This window comes from Fonsecaea multimorphosa (genome assembly GCF_000836435.1).
Source record: "Fonsecaea multimorphosa CBS 102226 unplaced genomic scaffold supercont1.6, whole genome shotgun sequence".
In the NCBI taxonomy this organism is placed as follows: Eukaryota; Fungi; Ascomycota; class Eurotiomycetes; order Chaetothyriales; family Herpotrichiellaceae; genus Fonsecaea; species Fonsecaea multimorphosa.
The window spans coordinates 350134-372295 of record NW_015971640.1 but is presented as its reverse complement, the minus strand read 5'-3'; the positions used below and the strand labels follow the sequence as shown (position 1 = coordinate 372295).

At 53.0% G+C, this 22162-nt stretch overlaps 7 protein-coding genes across 7 annotated transcripts; 1 reads left to right on the top strand and 6 right to left on the bottom strand.

Moving 5' to 3' along the window:
- Positions 1 to 461: 461 nt before the first annotated feature.
- Z520_03872 (uncharacterized protein) lies at positions 462 to 1748 on the top strand (the record flags this gene model as incomplete). The annotated part of the gene is made up of 1 exon (XM_016774382.1): positions 462 to 1748. The coding sequence occupies one exon, from the start codon at positions 462 to 464 to the stop codon at positions 1746 to 1748; it is 1287 nt and encodes a 428-aa protein (XP_016634309.1).
- A 1128-nt stretch (positions 1749 to 2876) lies between these two features.
- Z520_03871 (uncharacterized protein) lies at positions 2877 to 3268 on the bottom strand (the record flags this gene model as incomplete). The annotated part of the gene is made up of 2 exons (XM_016774381.1): positions 2877 to 3034; positions 3118 to 3268. 2 exons carry the CDS (start codon positions 3266 to 3268, stop codon positions 2877 to 2879), a joined length of 309 nt encoding a protein of 102 aa, XP_016634308.1.
- A 1113-nt stretch (positions 3269 to 4381) lies between these two features.
- Z520_03870 (uncharacterized protein) lies at positions 4382 to 6099 on the bottom strand (the record flags this gene model as incomplete). Its single annotated transcript, XM_016774380.1, has 2 exons — positions 4382 to 5959; positions 6043 to 6099. 2 exons carry the CDS (start codon positions 6097 to 6099, stop codon positions 4382 to 4384), a joined length of 1635 nt encoding a protein of 544 aa, XP_016634307.1.
- A 1134-nt stretch (positions 6100 to 7233) lies between these two features.
- Z520_03869 (uncharacterized protein) lies at positions 7234 to 9204 on the bottom strand (the record flags this gene model as incomplete). The annotated part of the gene is made up of 1 exon (XM_016774379.1): positions 7234 to 9204. One exon carries the CDS (start codon positions 9202 to 9204, stop codon positions 7234 to 7236), a length of 1971 nt encoding a protein of 656 aa, XP_016634306.1.
- A 6846-nt stretch (positions 9205 to 16050) lies between these two features.
- Positions 16051 to 18502, bottom strand: Z520_03868 (uncharacterized protein; the record flags this gene model as incomplete). Its single annotated transcript, XM_016774378.1, has 3 exons — positions 16051 to 17611; positions 17674 to 18340; positions 18472 to 18502. The coding sequence occupies 3 exons, from the start codon at positions 18500 to 18502 to the stop codon at positions 16051 to 16053; spliced, it is 2259 nt and encodes a 752-aa protein (XP_016634305.1).
- A 305-nt stretch (positions 18503 to 18807) lies between these two features.
- On the bottom strand, positions 18808 to 19128 carry Z520_03867 (uncharacterized protein; the record flags this gene model as incomplete). Its single annotated transcript, XM_016774377.1, has 1 exon — positions 18808 to 19128. One exon carries the CDS (start codon positions 19126 to 19128, stop codon positions 18808 to 18810), a length of 321 nt encoding a protein of 106 aa, XP_016634304.1.
- Positions 19129 to 20123: 995 nt separating this feature from the next.
- Z520_03866 (uncharacterized protein) lies at positions 20124 to 21683 on the bottom strand (the record flags this gene model as incomplete). The annotated part of the gene is made up of 1 exon (XM_016774376.1): positions 20124 to 21683. One exon carries the CDS (start codon positions 21681 to 21683, stop codon positions 20124 to 20126), a length of 1560 nt encoding a protein of 519 aa, XP_016634303.1.
- Positions 21684 to 22162: the final 479 nt, after the last annotated feature.

Genomic DNA, 22162 nt, shown 5'->3' with positions numbered 1-22162 from the left:
ACATGCACCAAGCTGGTCATCACGAGACGAGTGAAGCTGGAGAATCACGGCGAGTCCTTGGGCCCTGGCAAGCTGAAAGACAGAATGGTCCTGCACGGTTGGATGCAAGTATGCTGGGACAACCAACGCGAGCTGAGGCAGGATTTGCAGCGGACGGACCACAGCGTTTGGTTGCTGGTTGATAGTGAGCAGAAAAGGGCCATGACCAGAAGGCGGTTGATTGTCTAGCTAGCTGAGTGCAAAGGCCTGTTGGATGCGGGTGCATGTTCTCCTTGACGAGGCTGAACTGCAGTGCGAGGCTGAACTGGGCTTGGCCGGAAAATCTTGGCCCCGGAAGCTCCTCCACTGGCGTCATTAAACATTCAATTGTCACCACTAGAGTAGCGGTAGTTCATTGTCCAACTTGTAGTCACTAAGCTATTTGCTCTTTGCTCAAGTATCTTCGCGTTGCTCAACTCGCGATGAATCCCTCGCCAGCTCGCACCCTCCTTTCCAGGCGGGTGTGCCGCTGCACATCCTCGAAATTACCGGTCTCGAGTCCTCATCTCACTCGACTCCTCTCGAGCAGCACCCAACACAATGAACCCACAAGCCCACAATCCTCTTTCACCTCCCCGATCCCGACTTATGGCTCGTCGGAGATGCTCCGTCGAAAATACCAAAAGACAAAGCAGGAGACGGGGGACGTCAGAAAGGACAAAGCCGAGCAAGCCAGAACGGTGAAACGCATGCGCTGGGCCGGCTACGGGATTGCAGCTTGTACCTTGGCCATTTTTGCGACAGTCTCGCTATACCCCGATCCCAGAAAAGAGAGCCAGGCTGTAGTATCAAAGACGGAAGAGAAACTCCCCTCAAACGTTGTCCGGCTGGACGCACCGGCACCGCCTTCTATAACCGGCTCCATCGTCGACCCGTCTTCCAAGCCTCAAGACGTCGAACAGATACCCACTGGCACAAGCTCCATCCCTTTCTTCCCTCGAATCATTCATATCGCATCCGATGCGCCTCCGTCCACACCAGCATCTGCTAACGAGGGCAGCCAATCCGACGTGGAATACCAACTGGTCGGGTTGGGGATCCGCACGGTATCCATCCTCAGCATTCAGGTCTACGTCGTCGGCCTCTACGTCGCTGTAGCAGATATTGCGGCCTTGCAACAACGGCTCGTGCAGGCGGCCGTGCCTCCGAGCGAGAGCGTCGCGACGACCCTCGTGCCCAGCGAGAAATCCCAGCTGAAGGAGCTCCTGCTCGACCCAGACCGCGGGGAGCAAATCTGGAACGACATCGTCAAGGACGGTCAGCTGCGCACAGCCTTCAGGATCGTCCCGACGAGAAACACCGACTTTATGCATCTGCGTGACGGCTTTGTGCGGGGCATCACGGCGCGCTCGGCGCATTTCGCATCCGACAGGCACGATGACTCATTCCAAGACGAGTCCTTTGGTGTCGCGCTCAACGAGTTCAAGTCGGCGTTTGGAGGCAGCGCGCGGAGGAAATTGCCCAAGGGCGACATTCTGTTGCTTGTCAGAGACGCGCAGGGCAAGATGACCGTGTGGAACGAGGACAGCAAGAGGGGGGATCGCCTGCAGATGGGCGTCGTGACTGACGAGAGAGTTGGAAGGTTGTTGTGGCTGAATTACCTCGCTGGCAAGAACGTCAGCAGCGAGGACGCGCGGCGCAACGTCGTCGAGGGCTGTATGGAGTTCGTGGAGCGGCCGGTGGGCACGGTTGCGACGCAGGTTGTATGAGCCAGACCAGAGCGGTACGGAGTGTGTCGTACCTCTCCTGGGACTTCACGGATGGATGGTGGTTGAAGCGACGTTTTCTCCACCGAGGAGATCCCAAATCGCACTGAGCTCTGAAGGCCACCTGGAGTGATCGAATACGGCTGAATGAATGCATGCATGCATGAAGAGTATATCGGGATATTGAAGAAGCATTGAGGTAATGAGGACTTTCTACTCGCCTCTCAGAAACAAAAAATGGCCATGGTACCTAAGTTGTGTCACAGACACAGACCGAGGACGCAAAGGACCTCGAACCACCCACAGATACTAGCTACGTGGGTAGGTAGGTTCATGTATAAATACAAATTTTCATGTTTACAATTACCTATTCCATAATACGTGATAGATATGGGCAGAACAGGTATATTGCACACTCACCCCCTCTTTCACTCACTCACTCCAGAATCCCAGATCCTGCGTCCCATATCACACGAGAGGATTCCATTCCATTCCACTCCGCGCCGCTGCGTCTCGTCTCGTCTCGTCTTTTTCAAGATCTGCCACCTTTTTTTCCCTTGATAATTCGATGATCCCCCACCCTTTTTTTGGCAGTCCCTTGTAAGGCGGAGAACCTTTTTCCGCGTGGAAAAGAAACGTAAGATCTTTTCGGTTGGTGCGGGGGTATGGAATAGGAAGACGGAAATAGGATTGTGCATTGAGAGAGGAAGACGAGTAGGAGTATAGCATTGCATAGCATAGCATGGCAGATCTGAAATAGAGGAGGAGAGGGCAGAGCAGAGCAGAGAGACTCACGGAGGAATCATATAACGTAACCCCATCTGAAAAGGAATAACATGACACGACTGAAAAAAGGAAGGATATAACACATCTGAACAAAAGAAAGAGGAACTTTCCTGCGCTGAAGAGGTATTGTATTGTATTCACTCTTTCTAAATCACTCTTGTGGCACAGCCGCCCATTGAGGCCAACTCTTGTATCATGAATTCTACTCCTGCTTCAAAACACCTCACCAAGGACGGTTTGATTCTCAGCTGCCCAATCCAGCATCGATGGTCGAAAACCCGGTTCTAGTGCTTTGTCGTGTGTTGCATGTGGTTTTGGCATCTTTCCATCTTCCATCAAAATTATTTAAAGAGCACCGGCCGCGCTCAACATGTCGCCAAGTTGGGCCCTCTTGGCCTGCAAATCCGAGTTGCCGCCAATGTGCTTGTGATCGATGAAGATGTTGGGCACGCTTCGTTGGCCGGTGATCTCCTCAAGAGCGTCTTGGAGGGCGGCGCCGTCGTCTAAACACAAAAAGATATATTAGTCAACAGCTGGCAAAAAGACATTTGAACACTTGAGAAAGCCACGTTTGTGGATAACGTACCAATCTCATCCAACTCCAACAAATAGTACTTTGCGTGCAACTCGTTCAGCAGCGTCTTGGACGCGCGGCAGTAAGGGCAGTAAGATTTGGAAAACACCACGACGGCGTTGTCGTCGATGATCTGCTGGGCCTTTTGTTTCGCGGCGGACATGGCGGCGGGGGATACACTGGGTGAGGTGAAAAAGGTGCGGACAAGGCTGCGGAACGGGGAGAAGAGTGAGGAAGCTATTGTGGCGGTTTGTTTTCTCTATTGATCGTTCTTCTGTGATGAGGGAGAGTGTGTATGCGAGGTTGGAGGTGGGAGGGGGCGAGCTTGTTATATGAAGCTGCCGGAAGGTCTAGAATATCTCGGGTTCTGATAATGGGTTCGGAGAGGATTACCAATTACAGGACAAGGACAGCGATTGCGAAATCTGCGCAGGGGAGAGTCTCGAGGTCAATGAGAGGGGTTTTTGGGAAGAATGCAGATTGACAAATCTTGGAGGGCGATGACGATGATGGAAGCGAAGCAAAGCAAAGCAAGCAGCGCGGGGGGCCAGTTCGGTACCTAGTAGTAGTGGAGGAGGATTGCAGCGATCACTCATCAGTCCTCACAGTCCACGGCTCGACGGGTACGAAAATCCAAATATCGGGAATCCAAATACAGTTAGACCACCAGTCCGATAAAACTGGCGTGGGCCATGAATATCACCCTGGGGCCCTAGTACGAGGAACTCCCTCTGGGCTTCGTCCTTGTAACGAGGCTGCGCCAACTTCACATAATAAAGACAAACCACAAGGGTGAGAAAAATACATCTGCTCGGGGATCTCGACTTGTCATGGCTTGCACACGCGCCATCTGGCCCTTTTGATAACTGGGTCGCCTAGCACATCACCGCTGCCAAAGATATTACGGCGGGCATGCCTCTCGATTCCTCTTCTCTTTCGAGAATTGCACCCCTGGCTGAACCCAGTCTGCCATCACCTGTCTCTGCTATCGAAAAAAGTCTTATAAAATAGTCAAAAGCCTGCTTTCGCTTCGCTCTCTGGCGGCTTCTTCGCGCAAACACTCCCTCACCCAAGAATCTCCCAGCAAACGGAAATGGAAAATTGGATCACTCCCGCTAAAATTGCAATCATGGAAAACCAGCAAGCATACCTAGGCCACACACATACACACCCCCGCCAACAGTCCCTGGCACAAATGAAAGATCAAGCTCACGTCTCGTGAGTGAACGTGTACAGAAGAAAACTGTAGTTGTAGTGCCGTTTCTGGCCCTTTTGCTCACATGACAACACAACACCCGCACCCCTTCTCCTTCACCTTCTCCTCCATGTCATCTTGCTGCACCCGCTGCACCTGCATCCTGGTGTTCGGTTGAGTAGGCACAGATGTGATACTTCCCATCCCAGGGCTGGTCACGGGATTGGAAACCCGGGGCATCGTACTGTATCCGCCATTCATGCTTCCCCCTGTACTAGGTCTCATGCTACCGGCCCCTGAATTCCTGACATTGGGCCCCGGTTTTAGAGGCCAGCCATTCCCCCCATCTGTGCCGTCAGTCTCCTTTTCGCCCGGCTGCGCCGACTGGGGGATAACCGGCGAAGGCAACTTCATCTGCCCGTTGCCCGTATGGATGGCCAGAGGGGAGAAGTTGCGATCATACGTGGTCGGAACCGCTCCCTGATCCTCCCACTGCGCTTGTTGCTGTCTGCGAGCGTGGGTGGGGATGATTTGCTCCTCAGGAGGGAGCCTGGGATCTGGTTTATACATGGTCGCTAACCAAGGTGGATCTCCTTCTGGACGGTTCACTGCTGTCCGAGGTCGATCGAGTTCTCCAGATCTTGTTCCCGGCCGTTGGTTCGTAGACGGCGCGGCGCCAGGTTTAGCGTTCGAAGGTTTCCTTGTTGTGGCAGATGTCTTGCGTCCGGCTGACGTGCCCGGGGGTGAACCTTGGGCTGTTTTGGGCCGACTTTTGGTGGGAGATGATGTTTTGTATGTTAATTGCTTATGGGGAACAGGTGTCGTAAGCAATGCAGAGTCGCCCTCGTCCTGCATCGTCTGGCTCCCTATACTTCCCTTTCTGGTTCTGGTCTTGAGGACAGGGAGGCCATCCTCGGGGCTCATACTGTTACTAATAGTACGCTTCCTGACCAGCGGAGTGTCTCGCTCAATTCTTTCTTGCGGTATGGGTAGAGGACTTGATGTCAATACCGGGATTTTGGAGCCAGATTTCCTCAGCGTAGGACTCAAATATAGTTGAGACGACGCGTTGTCGGCCGCAATCTCCTCGGGGGTGCGAAAATCCCAGTTCGCTCTTTCGTCCTCTTCTGCTTCTGGTAGAGGTTCAGGTAGTCGTGTTTTTGTCTCCTCCGACTCCACCCTGCGGTATTCGGATGGATTGTTGCGGTCCTCACTTCGTCGACCTCGACTGGTGTCTCTTTGCGTACTCTTAGTCGTGTTCCTCCTTGCCTTGGCCAGGTTAATACCTGCCGCTTGCAATTCCTCGCTTTCGATCTTGGCCAACTTGTCCCGATGAATCCAACCCTCCGGATCATCCTCAGCGGGACGGTACATGTTTTCGGGGATATCATTGTCGGCCGCGTGGTTTTGGCTCACATTACCGCTGCTCGGATTGCTCTTGTAGAGATCAAGCAAGCTGTCTGCCTCACTCCCACTCCGTATCAAACTTGTTTCGCGCTGGCCCAGCTCTTCAACTCTACTATGAGGGACCGGGCGTCCTCCATTGACGCCGGTGCTGTCTTTGCGGTTTGGCGCCAGTGCGGACAATGGTGTACGCGTGGATCCTGAAGAGCTCTGGCGCAGCGAGCCTCCGGGGCGGGATTTGTTTGCGGTTGTGTTCTGCGCGTGTCAATTTCTGTCAGTATTGTCAAAAAGTCCCATGCACGTAGCGTGTAACCCTGCCCACAACAGCGCAAACTCACCTCTTGACTGGCGGAACCCGCTGCATCGTATGGTGGCCTGGCCCCATTAACGACCATAGTCGAAGGGCCTGCAGTTGCTATGCCAGCCATCAGCAGTATTTAAACCACTATTGAGGTGCGCAAAGCTGGGCCTCCCCTCCGCTCAGTGTAAATGCGCCATGTACCTCGTACTACCGCGCGACCCTAATGCCCATACGCAACAAACCGCCTTCCCGAAACAGACTCGACGGACGCAACGTGGACGAAGCCGGACAGTATAGCCTCAACGGGCCCTAACGTGCACGGAAGTGGGCGCGGTTCGCAGACAGAGTGCTGCGTATCGAGGGGCTTGCAGAATGGCGGTCTGCAAAGGGGGCGAGAATGCGGGATTTCAGGATCGTGGTCGAAGAAGCGTGGATCGGACGGTGGATGGAGATCAATGCTACAATATCATAACAACGAAACTATGCTTTGCCTGACAAAAGAGGATAAAGAGCACAATCGCTAGCACACTGGCATGAGGTGAATTGCAGGTTTGCTTGTTGCTTGGGACCTTTGATGGACGAACGTCGGGGGCGTTTTCTCGCTTAATTCGGCCTCAATACAGCAATGCTCCATCAATGTCGCATGTCAACAAAAAACGGCCACTCACTAGCCACGGAAAGGGCCAAAGCAATCTCATCATGTTTACCAGAACACAATGCATCCAACTCCAGGAGAAAACAAGGCCGTCTGGATTGTCTTCTCTACTCAATTTGATTCATCATTTCGTCAATTCCCGCTGGGGAATTATTGGTCATATACGAGCTATACAATCCGATTGTCTAAAAACCAGACAAATTTCTCCTTTGTTCAAGGCTGGCGCTACGCTGGTGATGATGTAGGCTCTCATAAGTCCTGTCGACCTGGGATATATGTCTGTTTGAACCCTCCTTCAGGATGCATATTATTCGGATGCTGCTCCAGATTTCTTGATATTCATTCAGCCATGCCCATACCCTTCCACCTAATCCATTCCCAACCGTGGCCGAGAAGAGCTTGTATTTAGACAAAGATAGCGAATCCCAAGACGGATCCGAGTGGACTCGTTCCTGATATATACTTGAGAGAAGATCTGCAAAGGGTTGTCCCCACCGAAGTCAAATCGGTCTGAGGAATTGTGTTGGCCATTGACTGAGCCCTGCCCAACAGGGCGCAAAAGCAATGAGCTCGTTAGTATGCATTCACCGACGGCCGTCGGGGCGTCATTCGGGGAGCGTCACGGAACCGTGATCGTTCATCGGGTTCGCGATACTCGTATTGCGAATATTGCGGTTCTCGACGAGGCGTGATGTGGATTTTGTCCGCAGGATATGGCCGGCTGTATCGCGAGGGCTCTCGTTCTTCGGGAGCCTCACCAAATGACTTCTCACGACCGCTGTTGTTGCGCGAGATGGGTGGCGTGTCGCGCGGAGAACGCGGAGACGGTCGTTCCTCGTATCGTGCCGAATCGCTTCGTCGCATGTTAGGTGAGGGTGGGATAAAGTCCTGCATCATAGCAGCGCCGCGAGACGATTTCTTGGTATCAACCCGAGGACGGTCTGGTCTCTCTTTTCGGCGGTCGGAGTCCCGTGATGGCTCCACCACCATGGGCTCCGGGCTGCGGTGAAATCTCCTGTGAGAGCGGTCATCGTAATCACCGTAAACCTCCCGCACCCTGGGGGTCCGTCCATAGTCTTCAGCTTCCGGGTCTGGATCAACAATCTGATACTTGGTCGATGTTGTCGAAGGATAACGGGACTTTCCCGACCTAGGCGGGCTCTCTTCTCGCATCTCAGGCGTGTGCGGACTGGAACTGCTGCCGTATCCAGAATCGTGCATTGTTGTCTCGCCATGCTTCAAATTGGAGCCTTTGGCGGGTGTATTGTCCTTTCGCGTTGACGATACTTTGGGTATCGGTGTAGTTTGAGAACGATGCAGGCCAGGGGGTGCTGGTCTTCGGTCAGCACGATCTCGCTCGCGTTCGCGTTCGCGCTCCCGCTCTCGCTCTCGGTCATGATCTCGTTCGCGTTCCCGTTCACGCTCCCGTGTCGTGGGTCTAGATGGGACACGCTCTTCGACATGAGCTCGGAGGTTGGACGGTGAGGAGGTAGATTTGGTAAAGGGTGGTGCAAAGTAGTCTTCGGGATGTGTTCGCCGGCCCTTAGACGATCCAGGTCTCTTTTCATTTTCCGAACCACTCTTGCGGCCGCCGCCCCTCGATTCTCCAATCCAGTACTGATAAGCATCCGATCCAGTGCGATCCAGGCTGGGCCGGCCATTGCTCGCCTTGGCCATATAAGCCTTGCTCTCCTCGTGATGTCGTTCCCATTTCTCATCAAAGCTATCGTCGTCCAAGTCGCGAGACCGGTCGGCACGTGGGGTTGTGCGTGGCCTCTCCGAGGAACGATCAAAAGCCGAGGTGGTCTTGGAGCGAGAGGATTTCATCGAGGGGCGAATTTCGGTGTAGTCGGAATCGCTGTCAGTGCCTTCGAAGTTGGCAGGTTTCCTCGTCTGTGCTTTGTCGGTTCTTTCCCGCCTCTTCTCCTTGTCACTCCTCTTTTCCTCTGCTTTGCTGTTCCTGATCTTTTCTGCTTGAGCCTTGAACTTGCCCGCGGCCATTGCCGCAGGCATGCCGGGCCAGACGCCTGTAGGTTTCCTGGATTTTTCTGATGTCTTGGGGGGTGGAGCGGAGCGTTTTTCAAACTCGGCATACTTTCGAGAGGTTGCTCGTGGAGGTTGCTCGTCATATGGGTCTCTGTATTCGTAGGTATCGCGAGGTTGGCGGACCTCTTCAAAGTAATTGCCCTGGTCGTTGTAATCACGAGGTTGAGATGTGGCCGCTTGCGGTGCAGGCCTCATGGGATAGGTACGAGTGGTTGTGCTCGACGGTGGCGGATCTCTCATCATGGCCTCCTTTCGAAGCTCCGCTAACCGCACCTGATCATCATACCGTTGCCGGCGGTCAGGCTCGCTAAGAATCTCATAGGCCTGCTGGATCTTCTGAAATTCGTCTTTGCCCTTTTCTCGTAGAGCTGCGTCCTTTATTCGATCGGGGTGGTACTTGAGGGCCAGTTTCCGGTGAGCGGCGCGGATGGCGGAGAGATCAGCATCTTTGGAGACACCCAAGGCCACATAGGGATCTGGGGGGATAGGCGACGCCATGGTCGTGTGAAAGTCTAGTACAAGTGGATTGACGGTGGTGGTGTTGTTGTTTTTGTACAGGGCGGTCAACAGAGGGTCGTGGCGTGCATTGTGTTGGCCTCGGTGGGTGGTCGGGGATTTTTTGAGGTGAGGTGGTTGGTGAAATTGACAGACTGAGGAATAGGGGAGGAGAGGGTCAAATAATTACAATAATGATAACAATAACAATGAGGAATAAGGTGAAAGGATCCAGAGAGGTGAGGAATCAATCGACCGTCTTTTGAGGACAAGTTCCAGTTCCAGTTCCCGTTCCCAGTCGAGGTATTTGGCGGATACGCAGCGTTAAAGCCGCTGACGTTTGGGGACAAGAGGGACGGGGGCGGATGTCAAGATCCAGGCGTGGCAGTAGCAATGCCAATTAAGCCCGGCAAGAAAACAACAGCACCGAGACGGGATCCAAGGGGGCACCGAGTCACGGACTACGGGGCTGTCCCGGTGCGGTGGTCTGTGAGACTGTGAGAGCGTGGTGTGTTTCTCTGTTGTTCTTGTGGCCGTAATGGCTCGACTTCTTGGGGATGGCCACTGCGCCGCTGGCCCCTTTAGCCGATCGACGATGGATTTGCCAGCGTTCCCGATCCGCGTGGATGATTATGTAAAGGAGGCCGTGCTCGATGCGGCACTTTTACCGGCACCACTGCTTCCAGCAAGCGGGCTCTGGTCAACGTGTCAAATGGTGGAAAATTTGTGAGCGTGGCAGGTTGGGTTGAGATACAGGAAAATGGATGGATGAAAAGCAAACGGAGAGAAAGAGAGGAAGGTTTGACCAGAGAGGGTCTGGGGTTGTGAGGGTCTGAGGGTGACAAGAGGCAAATAATGGCTACGGGGGTCAGTGATGGCCCTGATGGCATGGCTTGTGCCGAACCCCTGGTGGTGTATGGCCACAGTTCTTCGCTACAAGCACAACCATCCGCTGCCTTCTTTTTTCTGCTCTTGCATCTTCCAATGACCTGTTACCGCGGTCTCGGACTTCTGATGTGAGAGGAAAAGGGGAAAAAAAACTCAAAAGCCACCCGTTTGGCAAATTCTCCGGACAGCCGTTGGAGGATCAGAAGTTTTGGCTGTGCAGTGTGCGCAAACCGAGCGAGCAGCAGCCCAGGAAGGCATGGCTAGAAGCCTGCCTAAGCATCTAAGCAGCTAGGCAGCTAAGCAGTGCTGAATGCTACGGAGGGCGGAGAAGAGAGCCAAAAGAAACCAGGCCAGTGGAGCCGCTGTCAGAAAAGAGGCGCGGGCTTGGTGTGTCGTCATTCGTCATTCGTCATTTGGCCCTGCTCTCGCCCAGTGCCCACCCGTCCATCATCATCGCTCTACCTCGTACCTACCTAGTTGGCACCCATGGCTTCGCTCTTGGACCTGACCGGGCCCGGCCCTGGCCCTTGTTTGCCTCAGAAGCAACTTCGAACATCTTTTCATCTTCCAGCCCATCAGAGCTCCTCTGGTGACCTCCCCCCGAACAATTCCGCTCCCCAGGGTTGATGCATGTTCATCGATCATCGACTGCCTGTTCCTGCCGGAGCTGCGAAAATCTCTGTTTGCCGTCTTCCTAAAACGTGGCGTGGTGGCCTGTCGATCTCACTTCAGGGGAGGAAGGGCATTTGGGGACATATGAGCAACAGAACCATGTGGTGCCACCAGTGCCACTGCGTTTCAATGCCTCAAGTACACGTACATCGCAAATAGTAGCTATCATGACACAATCTACCGACAGAATACTTGGTTACTAGGGTACCCGCAAGGAAAGCGATATACGGTCAGCCCAGCCCCAATTAATCCATGTACAAGTGCCCCATACTGCCAGTTGGCGGCTGGCTGTCCCGCGGCCCAGCATACCTAGATGTTGGTAGGGGCATAAAGATAGAACAGCAGGTGAGTCTAGGTAGGTGCCGACACCTTTCGGTGGTTGCTCATGGAGTCATTGCCTTCCAGCTGACTTTACCGCCCTCTGGCTCTCTTGCTCCTCGCATTCTTCTTTTCACCTTCTCAAGTGCCACTGAATGATTCGTAGATCAGACTCTGGATGCACGTTCATCACGAACTTGCATCAACCCACTAGCCCGTCATCTGCTTTGACTTGGGTGCCTTTCGTGGCGCCAGGCAACAACCCATCGCTTCTCCAATGACTTTGATTTGACCTGCTGGCCGCCAAAACTCGCCCGCTCACACCAGTGTGTAATGTGTCACGCTTTCACATCAGCAACACAGACTCTACTGGTCGCCCACTGGCCTGGTGGTGGCATTTCTTCCCCACGAAGCTCCATCTTTTTGATCCAAGCACGTCGCTGGCCATTGTGTGCCGAAGACCAGGAACCTTGACAGCCGTGTGACCCTGTTCTTACTCGCCCACGTCGTGCCACAAGTCACGGCTGGCCCTCGAGTCCAAGTCATTTTCCTGGTGACCGAGCCTGCATGAGGAAGTGGAGGAGCTGGGCAATATCGCATTGGGCAAATCTATCATTTTGCCCACGGTCTAGCTTACGAGGCGCAGCTCAACCCGATTCTCACTCGTCCATGTCGCCCATGGCAAACCCAGTGCATGACCATTGACCAGAGCGGTGTGAAGCTATCCTCGGGCACTTTACAGATGGCCATGGTGGTCGATGTCCACTGACTCTGTCTTCGGCTCAGGTGGTCTCCATTCAACATCCGATCAAGAACGCCCAAAAATCCCTCCAGCCAATCCGTGGCGCTGAGGAACTTCTTCCTGAGGGTCTCCCTGGCCCCCAGCACTCCACCCATAAGCCAACCGAGCGGCCCTCCTTGCGGACCGCACCCCAGACCCGGCAGAGGCCTAAGAAAGTAAAGAGAAGACGTGATTCAGAAAATGTGCAACGCCATTGATTGGTGGAACCATCCCTCTCAGCTTCCAACTCTACGCGTTGTTCCATGATCGACCAGTGAGAAAAGTTGGGGGACCAGCGCAAGGCAACACCATGGGAGCTTTGTGCAAGACTGGGGAGAGCAGCTCGTAGAGCCTCAGATCGATGAGCTCGAGGTTGGCTACATCTTCGATCTCGCTCAAACCCCACGCCCATCTCAGACACCATGTCCCAGACTGCTGATCGACCACCAGCAATATGTGTATTCAAGGCAATCATTCAGACATGCAGTCTAGCCGGGGGTTAGTGCTCTTGCCCCGCCAAAAGACTGTGCTCCCAATCAATTCCCTGATGGATGCCTGAGACACCTTCTCGAACCTTTGCGGACATGTCATAAAGCGCTACCCTCACCAATCAAACCCTCACCAATGAAGCTATTACCGCTTCCTAACTTGCGTGTCACATTTTCAGGTCGATCACATGTAAGTATCTTTGTCCGCACATCTGACAGAGTTGGGTCACGAACTACAATGGGCATTGCGTTTATTTTCAGAGCGAATCCGGCACTTGCGTGAGCGTCACGGCTTTTACCACAGATCGTGTTCGTATATGCCCAGCCTAGGTCAATCGAACAGAGGCCCAGAACGTAGCCCAGGCAAGAATGCAGCCTATTATGATCTTTATCTTCACAGAGCACCGAATCGGTTCCCGAGGGCGACCTGGCAGAGGAGCGTTGTTCCAAATTCTCACAAGTTAAAACGACAACCAGGCGGCGAGGCGTGCATGGAGTGTGACACGGCATTTTTCTGCGCGTTCCACGCAAATTGGTCATTCTCAGCCTCATTTCACTCCCTACGAGGTTTCGAGACCCAATCTAGCGAACCCTTTGCTCGCTACCAACCCAGTCCAACTCAAGTTTCGATCCGTGCAGATATTGTCAATTGCGAGAAATGCGGATTTCGTTGCAGACCTGGCGAAGTCGACCAAGCTGGGAAAGCATTTGCCACGTCTGTGGCTGGTGCCTGTTCCCCTCGGAGTCTGAGGAGCTCCCCGAAGCAAGTCTATGACTACCTTGCGAGGCCGCTTAGCCGCTCCTTTCTGCCATTTCTGGCGTATATCCCGTGGTTGGCTTGTGGCTGAGATCACGGTTTACGTGCTGGTACAATCCCAGGCGACTCGAGAGGCCATTGGCAGAGGAGGGACGCCCTCAGGGTGCAGTTCCCTCGAACCGAGTTCTGCCAGTGGCGCCCATTGGTCAATTCCACTCCTAAGGAACAATGCGTTCTCCTTTTTTTTGCATCTCTTATTCATGCCTGGTATGACTGCCTGAATTGATGGTACAATAAAAGTTTCAAGCACTGTGGGTAGCATGGTTCAAAGCTGCACTCGCCATGTACTTGTGCTCAGAGTATATTGAGTCACGACCTGAGAAACTCTGCCACCTGCCAGTGGCAAATGCAGGGAAAGACTCCGAGATGTTCCAACGGCAAAAACTCTGGTGGAGGCGAGCAGCAACTGTAACCTGACGTGCTGAACCACATGATGCCACAGAGCACTGACACGCCCTTGATCTACTTCTGAAGCGGCCGGACCTGAAACTCGTTCTTAACGGTCCCGTCGGACTAAGATCTTCGGGTCTACCAGTATGGAAAGTATGAGAGCAATCACGACAAACTCCGATCGTGCACGGCCGTACTGAATCAGAAGTCCATCTAAATTTGCATTCATGTGGAAGATCCAATTGTCACAATATTCGGTCCACGAAAACTTGTCTCTAAGAGGCCGTCTCTGTGGATTCCTGTCCCGTACTGGGGCCTATCAGCCCTGGAGGTGAAGCGTCGTCGGTTATTTCCCCTCAACGATCAAACTCCTTGCATGTTTAACAACACAAACGTTCCTCTCAACTCGGCCCCTACAACCATCGATCAGGCGTCCTTTCATTCCTTCCCCGCGCGTCGCCAGCCACCTTGCGAGCAAATTCGACGCATACGAAAGGCTGATTTCGTGAACCATTTGCGGGGAAACTGGGCGGGATAGGCAACAGTCCTGCAATCCTCGACTGCGATTCGTTGCGGATTGCCCGGACTCCATACGCGAGGATGAATGGATTGCCTGGATGGAGAAAGTGCAACGCGTATTCTTATCTCGACATCGACTTCGCCATCCATCAACTGAGCCCCCGCACGTCTATGAAACAGATGGAGCCAATGACTCCGAAGATGCATTGCTTCTGAAGTGGACGCGCCACCATGTCTGCCTCGACATTTCCAGACTCGTCTGAAAAGGGCAAGGAAAACAGGTAAGGCGCTTTGGACCGCCAATCTCGCTGCCCTTCCCACCGCCGCACGGGCGTGATCGTCCGTCTCAGAGCAGCCATGAACAAAGATCCTTCCTTGATGAACTATAGCAGTGCGACATCAAATCCCTCACGTCACGACATCGGCTCCACCACGCCATTGATGCTGTTGTCGAAAAAAAGGAGCTTAAGGAACAGAGCTCGAACTTCTAAAGCACTCCGAGCCAATCAATGGCAACGCCTTCTCCCCCGACCTTTGCTGCCTTCTCTTCAACGGCAAACCTATCAAGAGCTCGACCTCTTGCCTTGTCCAGGTCATGGCTGAAGCACTCTTTGCCCCGACACGAGCTACTTTGTTTCGCATTTATTCGCGATGACTCGTCTGCCTTTCCGGCAGTAGGTGGCGCCCTTTCCACAGCTTGCTCCGTTTCCTATGCAGATGAAAAGTATCCATATTTCTTTTTCAACCCCAGCTACCTGGCTACCACTCCGTCAAATCTTCATGCTTGTATTATCTCCATTGTGCCTGGGCGCATACAAAGGGTTGTCCCACGGGAGAATGTCCTCCCTGCCGTAGTACCTATAGTAGAATCGAAAAGTGTTCCTGGTCTCCAGCCTACTTACCAGTTGGCTTACTATCTGCATGCAGAGCCTTCCGCTAGATGCAAGGCCGAGTAGGTTTCCAGTCAACTTCCTCGGCCTATTGGCGCAGGGTTCATGCATGTGGGCAAGCACTCCTCTCCAGCGATGCTAATCCCTTGTAGTCCAACAGCACTTTTGAGACTTGGAACCAGAGCTGAGCTCCTCGAGTATGATGGATAGCTATGAACGGGACAAGGCAATCCGAACCAGCCACCGCAGCCCTACCCCCGCGTCTCTGTGGGAGTACTTCTCCCAGGTTGGTAAGGGCACAGGTACACCTCCTAGTTGGGTTACTGAAAGCGTACTTTTCGTGCATCGACGAATCGGGCGAGTGACGACCTCAAGATGACAGATCCTTCACTTTCGAATAGGGATTCTCTTTGTATTATAGTTCAGGTGTGGTCCGGACCAACGCTGAACGCCTCAAAGAGGCTCTTCGTGAACCGACGAAGCGGGCGAGTGACGCAAGTTGAGATTCTGTTCATTCACTTTACTTCGCTTCACCTCATTGCAGTTTCACTTTTCCTAGGTAGGTGTCCTTTGTTACTTCGCGGTTGACTATCCTAAATGGGCTCTTCGTGAACCGACAATGAGGGTGACGCACGTCAATTTCTTCACTTTAGGAACTACTATATAGAGGCGGACGCCTAAAAGGAGTACTTGATGAACCGACGATGAAAGTGACGTCTGTCACTGTCTTCGCTTTATCGGTACACGCCTAATAGGAGGCTGTTGTGAACCGACAATGAGGGTGACGGACGCCACTCTCTTCACTTTCTCAGGTAGGCACCTAAAATGAGCACTTGATAGATCGATGATGGAAGTGACGTCCGACAAATTTCCTTCGTTTCACTTGACTGTTCTTCACTTCAGCTTGAATCAGTTCAATCAATTCAACTCTACTGACTCTCTCGCTCGCTGTACGGTAATTATTCATGTATTCTCGCTCAGACTACTGCAATTCCTGATGAAAAGCGGGATGAATGGTGACGTTCCTTGCTCACTCGGAATAATATCGCATGGGTACGTGTGGTTATGACCCAAGAATCCAGACCGTCAAAACAGATCCAGGGCATTGCTAACATGATCCGTCAATGCGTCTCCCAGTCCGCTAGCCACATCCGTAAGCGAACTCGGGTCTGGAAACGATGTCACAAGGCCGGTCACAGAGTCGATATGAGTAGACGGATCCGCTAATGATGTCGCAAGGGCGGTCAAAGCGTCGATGTGGGCAGATGGATCTGGGGCAGCGAACATGGCCCCAAGGCCATGATCCAAGTCCGCCACGGTTGCGATCTCGGCCAACGTGGTGATGAAGGCGAGATTCTCAACGGGTTCATCGACACGCCAGTAAAGCTTGCCCAGGCTACATATCAAAGCTGACAAACCCAAGGGGTCGAGGTCCGGGGCACCTTTGTATTGGGACACATCTCGTTGCTGCTTGCGCGTCGCGCGGAGAAGCTCGTAGCATTTGATGCGGTGCTGCTGTGTGAATGGCGCCCATGGAGCGAGATAGAAGTGCGTGAAGCGATTGAGCTCGAAGCGATGGCTGTATGGCTGGGCGCGGTGGATGCCGCCGAGTTTAAGACGGTCAAACTGTGGCTCGGGGCAGTTCTTGAACCATGCTGAAGACGCCAGCAGGGCCGGTGTCCGCGACATGGCCACTGCTCCCTTGACCAGAGCGTCTTGTGCGAGGAGGAGTGTGATGCGGCTGTCCATCCATTCTTGGTCGGTCAGTCGAGCATACCCACTCTCTGAGGAAGGAGGGTACCAGTGGCGACCCTTCTGCAAATGCAAATGGATCATTGACCATGCGTCGAACGGGAAGGCCCATACATGCTTGGAAATGTCGCATGTGCCACAGGTCGTCGGATCTTTGCGATATGCTTCAGTACAATCCCACGGGAAGAGGTCCTGGAAACGATACAGATGCTGCCCAAAAGCTCCCCAATCATACCAGTACTCCTGAAGGGTATCGACGATGTCGGCGTCATCATGACGGCCACTGCGAAATCCAAAGAGGTATTCTTCCGTGAGACCGTTGGGGACGTCGTGCTTTGACTCGACCAACGCATAGTCGTACCCTTCTTTCCGGACCACGAAGCTTAGCAGGTACGGACACGCAGCGTCGGGTGTGCCAAACAAGCTCCCGAAATCGTCATGGCGCAGTATTGAGTCACAGAAGCTTTGACAACTGTTCTTCGTGGGGTGCCATTCAACATCGACCTTGACATCGAATAGGTGCGTAACTATCTTCTCTAGGTACTGAGTGATCCGTGCTTCCAGTATAGGTTTGATCTTCTCCTTCAATCGAGCGGTAGCGGAGTGGATGTGCCTCAATCTGCGCATGGTGGATCCGTTTGGCAAAAAGCTTTCGGAGACAAGACATTGGATGAGTTCATCTTCTTGCTCCTCGTTGGTCCAGCGAGAGAAGACGCCTCCAACCACCTGTTTCATACAGGCATTGAGTCTCCTCTCGGGCAGAGGGAAATCTTTCTGCCGATAGATCTGCTTGTCACGGCTGAAGGTGAGGAAGTCAAAAAGTTCTTCGTCGCAATCGGGTGGGACCAGGTAGTTGAGAGGATATCTGCTGCTGATCAGGGCTCCACCCTTGGTGCTGGCACAGCGTTAGCATCCGTGGCATCTCAGTCCGGTATCGAAATCATCGTCCAGACTTACTGCTCGACTCCATTCTCGATGATCAGCGGACCAATCATCAGGGCGACATGGGTATTTCCAAACGGGAATTTTGAGTTGATGGTCTTTGAGACAAAAGGAATATCGGCATCTGGTTGTTCCTCAAGCCTCTGCCCATCCGCATGTCTCGAGGCTTTTCTTGGGTATGACCTTGTTCTGATTGTGGCCAAGGCATCCTGCGTTAGGTGCTGGAGCTGCTTCTTGTTCTCCAGAGGGGTCTCCAGGCCTTGACGTTTGGCATCAACGACCAGCGCGGGGAGCTGGAGAAGTCTGCATTTCGGCACTTTCTGTGCCTTGTCCCAGCGATGCTTTGCGTTCGGGTCGATCGGATACAGAGCGGTATATGAGCCGTTAGTATCAAAGGATGCAACATCACTACATCGACAGAGCTTGCGGCTGATGTGCGGCAGAATTATTCCATCAAGGATATGGTGCTTGTACACCTTGACCAGATGATCTTGGGGATGTTTCCGCTCACGGAAGCATTTCTCGCAGATGTAGTCGTCGTGGTTGAGACGAGGTATCTCCAAGCAGTCTTGTCGCCGACATTGAAACAAAACACCGCGAAGGATGTTTCTACATTTTGGGATTGCGCACCTTGCTGGGGTCAAGCAGGGACTAAAATCGTCGTTCCAGCGCTCCAGGCGGACTGAAGCAGACGTTAGTCCAATTGATATGGTCAGGGATGCCGCTTCTATCGAGCTAGTACTTGCGTTGCGGCGTCTGGCCTTTCCGCCAGATGTGATATCCGTACTTTTCAACTGGTTCCCGATGCCCTACCAACTTGTCGATATCCAGAAACCCTGCACATGTTGAGCTGGGATCCGAGGTCTGCGCGGGTCATTCGTCACCTGCTGCTTGAAGGAGAAGTCTTGCTTGGAGGTGCAAGTAATCTTCCTTTGTCTGGGCCATCCCTGTATTATTGATCAGAGGACAAGGTATTCAACTTGGAGCCAGGGGAAACCAACTTTGCAGCTCAGCCGCAACGGCATTTTTCACGTCTTGATTGTCGCTCGGTTCGTGTTTCCGAAAAGGATTCCAGGGCTCCTGAGGGTCTCCTGGAGTCCAGCCAGACTTACTGACCTTTGCTGTTCGATGGCATTAACAGGTTTCCTCCTAGTCACGGCAGGACGGACCATGGGTCTTGACGAGATTGCTTTCGCAAATCTGGTCGATAAAGGTGTTGTATCCCAGGATCTCGCGAGCACTGGCGTTGACGACTTCGGTCTTGACGAGGCCAACGTCTCTGATTTCGGCCAATGCGAGCAGAATGTGTTTGAGCTCGCGAGCGACTCCCTGCCAGTATTTATCGAGCAGTAACTCCAGCAGCCGCTCCTTCGTCGCAGGCTGTTCGGGACGGTCTTGCAACCATCGATCCTCAACACGTCGTCGTTGCCTTAGTGAGATCGGCACAGAATTTGGGGGTAGGCTGGACATGACTGAGGCTGTGGCACTTGCAGAGAGTGAATGGTCGATGTGGATATACTTCATACGCCTAGTATATATACCGAAAAAGTATGCGCGACAGGATCCTCGTGGGGCCCCCGAACAATCCTCCGTTGTGCCCATTCGGGTGACTAGGACTGCTCTAGGCTGCCGCTAATTCAAGACTCTTTACCTAGGCGATAGTTAATATCCCCTCTCTTTCGGGCTCTCTTTCGGCCTAGGCCCTTCCCTCCCTCCCTCCCTCCCTCCCTGCCTTTCCCGTGAACCTGGGTTCTCAGCCGCACAAGCCTAGTGAGCCTAGCTGTAACTCATCACCTCGACTATTGCTTCCCTGTAACCGTCGCCGCGCGAAAAAGAAGTAGCTCCGCGCAGGAGGGAGAGCACCTAGAGCCTCGTTGTCGTATCCAAGTCGTGATAAAGTAAGAAACGCCGTCGAATAGTGGTCCGGGTTCGAGGTCTAAAATGTGCGCGTAGCGGTGTGGTAACTATGGTAACGCCGGATACAACTCAAGAACGTGTCAGGTACCGAGTAGATGTCTCTTCATCTGAGGAACACAATTTCAAGTAGGCGTAGACAATTCTTTGTGTTATAGTTGAGTATAGGCCAAAAATGTTGAGGTAGTCGGGTAGAAGTGTTTCACTCGCTTGTCTGTTTCACTAATTTATCGCAGACATTATCGAAAGTTCTTACGTGGAGTGAGGGTTCTAGATACCCTTCCCCCCCTAAGTACCCTTCGATAGGTACTATCGAGTACGGTAGAAGACTTTCTCCTGAGTATCCCGCTCTTAGGTCGTATAAAAGGCCTTTTCCAACACTCTGACACTCTAAGAATCTGGTGCATACTAAGAGATATTCAAATCTCAATTTCCTTAGTACCTATCGTATAAAATGTCTTATTTTCTATCGATAGGTACCATTGAGTACGATAGTAGGTTATCCAAGTGTCCTTGACTACTAGTCCCTAGCCATGCCGAACGATAGTCACTCAAAGACGACCAGCCGTTGGCAGTGTCCTCGCCGCCGCGTTCGCCGCTTCTCGGCCGGCAATCCGCCCAAAGACAGCACCCTTTGGTAAGCCCGCCCCTCCTGGATAATTGTGGTAGAATAATCCACCGGTGATCTCCCCCACAGCGAACAAACCTGGCATAACCTTACCTTCGTTATTCAACACCTGCGTAGATGCATCTGTGGCAATCCCACCATAGGTGAAGGTGATCCCGGGCATTGTGGCATACGCCTTAAAAGGACCTTTCTCAATCCTCAATGCCCAGTTCGATTTGGGAATCGCGAGACCCTTAGTGCAGAGTCCGTCATTCTCCATCGGCTCAAAACAGCTGCTGTCCACCGGGCACGCGGCGTTGAAGTCATCGACAGTCTTTTGTAATGTGGCAGCGTCAATACCGAGCTTGACGGCTAGCTGGGGTATCGTGTCCGCGATGACTGGTCTGGCCGTATTGTAGCGGTGTTTTGGCAGGATGTGTAGAGTCTGCTGGTCAAAGATCTGGTATACACGGCCCTCGGGTTGTTCGCTAATCTTCTTGCCGGTCTTCGCGTATGTCTTGCTGACGTGGTCCTCGCCTTCATCCATAAACCGTTCCCCACGGGTGTTCACGCTAATGCCGTACATATAGCTATACCTCGCGATCAAGGGGGAAATATTGATATCGCCCATTAACGGCCCGTCTGCATCCTGTGGCGAGGAGTGGCAAGCTCCCCAATGCCCAACCGGTCTAGCACCCGCCTCTATTGCGCGTCGAAGCATAGTCCCCGTGTTGTATTTGGTGCCACGAACTAGGACTAGATCCCATCCTTCCCCAAGGTATTGACGTCGCATTGCAGGGTTGGCGGAGAATCCGCCACTCGCAAGAATGACCTGCCCGTATACATTGGTGAAGGTATCGCGGTGACGCACCTGGACACCCCGGATCGTGTCTCCTGAAACCAAAAGCTCGTGTGCGGGACTGTCGTACCAGAGAGTCATGCTGCCATCGGAAACGAGCTTCTCGGCTGCCGTCCAGAGAAAGTCCATCAGTCCGACACCGTTATTGACAGCCTGAACAGGGCCACCGGCGTCAATAGCCACGGTCCCTTCCTTCTTTCTCTTGATACTCTCAAAGTCATAGAACTGCCGGAGAATCAGCTCCCACTTGACGCCTTTGCTCTTCATCCACACAAGTGTGTCCCAGCTGTTCTGGACCAAGACTTCTGAGATAGCCGGGTCATTCCGCCCATGCGACGTTGCGGCTAGATCCTCGTGGTACATTTCTGGTGTGTAAGGATGCATATAGCAGTATTTCGCTTCCGGTTTCGCCTCGTCGCAGAGAAGATTTTCTACGACTTGGTCGAGGCCGTTGTGCACCGCACGAAAAACGGATCCGGCGAAGCGGCTGTTTCCCCCCCGGTCTTCGCGCGATGCGGCTTCGAGGATGAGGACACGAGCGCCCTGATCGTGAGCCGAGAGGGCGGCACACAATGCAGCGTTGCCACCCCCGACAACGATAACGTCGAACCTTTGGGCATTCTCTGCGTGCTGTAGGCCTGCCATAGTAGTGATATACTTACAGGCTGCTTTGTCTTTGAGATGCACTTAGACTATCGGGGTTGTTCGAGGTTGCTTTTGTAGTCTGGACTGAAAGACCGCTGAGCACCGAAGTTTTCAATCTTTGTTTCCACCCTGGGGGATCAAGTCCGAAACGCGCCCCGTTTTCGCAATTGTATGTTAGTGAGGGAGAGGTCGATACAGCCGTATACAATCCCGGTTAGGAACGTCTTAAAAATGGTTCAAGTGATATCGGCGTCATCTCATCAGGTTGTATATCAAAAACAATTTTTCCCACCAGTCGGAGCCTGGATTCCGTATTAAAGAACAAGATTTCCGCTGTCGGATCAAGATCTCTATAAATCTTCCAATACTAGCTTCGAGGACGGGAAAGAATAAGATTTCCGTTGTCGGATCAAGATCCTTATAAATCTCCCAATACTAACTTCGACGACGGGGAAGAATAAGATTTCCGCTGTCGGATC